At 40.6% G+C, this 2,999-nt stretch overlaps 1 protein-coding gene across 8 annotated transcripts in view; it reads right to left on the reverse strand.

The window, feature by feature from the left end:
- Positions 1-940: 940 nt before the first annotated feature.
- SYTL2 (synaptotagmin like 2) overlaps positions 941-2,999 on the reverse strand; it is a 121,265-nt gene continuing 119,206 nt past the window's right edge. For all 8 annotated transcript variants that reach the window (XM_040630931.1, XM_040630929.1, XM_040630933.1 and 5 more), the window contains 2 exons: positions 2,853-2,999; positions 941-1,988 (listed from right to left, as the gene is read on the reverse strand). The exon at positions 2,853-2,999 is cut by the window's right edge and continues 65 nt beyond it. In XM_040630931.1, the coding sequence (XP_040486865.1) occupies positions 1,843-1,988; positions 2,853-2,999 (293 nt within the window). In that variant the 3' untranslated portion in view covers positions 941-1,842. The remainder of the gene's footprint in view (positions 1,989-2,852) is intronic.

Here is a 2,999-nt window from a genome sequence, read left to right on the forward strand (position 1 = left end):
GTTAAGCAAGTTACCCCATGCCACCCAGAGAGTGGTAGAGCCAGAATTCAAGCCCAAATCATTTTGATACCAAAGGTGGTTCTTTTGTTCACTCTGGTGTTTTGAACTTCAGGGATCTGAGAATAGGAGGAGGCAGGCAGTCCCAGGGAGAGACACTAGACCCAGCCTCATTGTTTCAGAGCTGGCTGGATATTGGAAGGTGGCTGAGCAGGTAACTGAAAGAAGGGCTGAGAAAGGAGCTGGTACCTTGAAGTGCAGGAGCTGGAAAGGATTTGCACTTCTGCTACTATTCCTGACCCACCTGGGAGGTGTGCCTCCACTCAGCTCACCTGGCTCCTCCCCTGTGGTCAGAGCAGAATTGGGACCTAGAGCTGGACTACACATCTCCCTAAAAGACCGTGAGAGACAATGGGAAGGGCATGTTCTAGGTTAGCCACTAGCAAATGGGTAGAAGATTCTAATATCTTTAGAGGAGGCAAGCACTCTAGTCATTTTCAGTGACATTTGCTAGACACCCGTTGTAAGGTCTCACAACCTGACCACCCAGGCTCCCCCTAAACCTACATTAAAATCAGTGCTTATTTTGAGAAAGGCAAGCAAGTTGGGTCCTAAGGAGGAGTAATTCTTTATATATTAAAATGACCCCAAAAATGTCTCCATGGAAAACTTTCCAAAAATAAATGTTAACTTACCTTCAACACTTTTCAACTACTTTTTTAAAATAAAAGTTCCACTTTCAATAACATACTCAGAGCTTCTCACTTAGAGGAAATGATGTCCAGAGTTGCAGTAAAGATTCAAGAAATATTAGCTCAGCAGTTCTTTAGCCTTGCTAGGGAATTTAAATTTTAGGATCCCTAACATAAAGTATTTCACTCAAAATAAGAAGTCAGATTAACCTGACAACATGACTAAATCATACAATAATTTACTCTAAGAGTTTTTACAAAATACTTTATGAAAATTATACATACATAAGAAGTACAGTTTACATTCTAACTAAAACTTCATTGCAAAGCATGTCTGTGACCACTCTCATGCCAATTTCATATAGTGGAGTTATAGGAAAAACAGAATCTTGTATATGCAAGGTTTTTGTTTTTGTTTTTTTACACAGTCTATTACAAAATACAGACTTGAGATCTTAGGAGAAAATAAAGCTGAAAGCTGAATTCCACCTATGAGCCAGTGGGTGGCACCAAAGCACATCTGAGACTTGGACACTAGGCAAGGGGGAAGCACTTTCAGGGGCAGAAATGCGTGCAGTAGATGTGGTTTCAAGGTCCTAACCTGGAATTCCATATTTTAATAGGGATTACAGAGTAAATAGTTTTCTTATGGTCAAATTCTTTATTATCACTGATATTCTGCCTCCCCCCTCCCTTTTAAGAGTATTTTTCTGTCCCTCTTTTCCAAAAACTACGTGTTTTCAGTTCCTGCGAGGGTTTTCAACCACTGAGTAGCAGGCCCTCCTAACTGTAGCATGACATGTGGTGCAAAACACAGGACGGCAAACTAGAGTATTTTGCTGGTGAAAAGCACCCAACATTTAATATTTTTTGACGGCTTTTTCTTTGAAGCAGAAGCAACCGTTTGATTTTTCTAGCTTTCTCAAATATCTTCTTTAATGTTGAAGCCACAAATAAGTTACACATTTTGTTATTACTTAAATCTCTTGGGGCTTATAACCAAAGAAGCATAAGCAGGTTGACTTTAACATGCTGTGTAGCATCCGTTAGTGGCAAGAGGCAGCGGGTGAGAATCCGTCCACATAGTCAGATTTTCAAGATCAGATTCCACCTGTTGAGTAGTTTTCAGTGGAAGAGCCAGTTGACTTTGGGTTCATTTTGAAATTTTGGCAATCAACAGCATTCTGAGAGGTAGGGTTGCTTCAATCCAAGTGTTGGGGGAATTTACCATTTTTTCCCAGAGAGCAACTTCCTCTGAAGTAGAGTCCATCCAATCCACTTCAGTACCATAGCTTTTACCTGCAAAAGAAAAAAAAAGAAGCTTTGCAGTTAGAAAGGAATAGTTCATTGGGGGCGGGGGGAGGATCATCCCCTAATTATAATCATCAATGGAAGACAGCAAGGGATAGTTTCAATATCACCAGGAGGGCCTATCTGGGGCTCATTATAAGAAAGAACTGTTTAATCACCTGGAATGTCCAATAACGGGGCACTCCATAATTGGGACTATTCCCTCTACTCACAGAGTAATGATTTCTCGTCGTGTTCATAGAAAAGCTAGCTGACAATCTGTCAGGGACATAGTGGGGTAGTAGGGATAGCGCCCGGCATGGGTTGGAAGTGACACCAGAGGATCTCTAAGGAAGTGTAGTTTGGGGTTTAGTGTCTAACAGACTCAAATTTGAATCTTGGCTCTAATACTTATTAGCTCTGTTACTTCGTTTCTTGGAGCGTCAGTTCCTCTGGGGATAAGATTAGTAATTACTCATAGGATTTCTGTGAGGATTAAGTGAAATAATATAAATAAAGCACTCAGGAGACTGACTAGTGCTCCATAAATACTATTTACTATGATTATTTAAAGCACAGTTTTAGTCATGTAAAGACATAAATGTTTTTTTCAGGGAAGAGTAGTGATGAAGACTTTTCTGTACCTCCCACACACAGTAACTTAAGCTCTGTGTGGACAGACACTACATCCTGTTAATCTTCATATCTAGAGCCCTTGGCATACAGCCTGACATTCCTTCACTCATTCATTTCATTACACTTAACAGAAATAGAATAACTGTTTTCATTAGGAAGAAGCAAAACAACAAACAAACCTCTACTGTCCCCAGAAGCACTTGCTCATAGAGGAATTAAAAACATAACAAACATTACCTGTTCCAAAGCCAATCCGAAGACCTCCCAAAAACTGGTTGGTTAATTTGTAATGGTCCCAGACAGTAAGCTCTACACAGGCTTCTGTCAGATCTTCAGGCCTGAACCCGTCATACACCATGGTGTGGTTGAAGACAGGATTGGTGG

Source organism: Ursus maritimus, unplaced genomic scaffold, assembly GCF_017311325.1.
Source record: "Ursus maritimus isolate PB19 unplaced genomic scaffold, ASM1731132v1 scaffold_16, whole genome shotgun sequence".
NCBI classification, from domain to species: domain Eukaryota; kingdom Metazoa; phylum Chordata; class Mammalia; order Carnivora; family Ursidae; genus Ursus; species Ursus maritimus.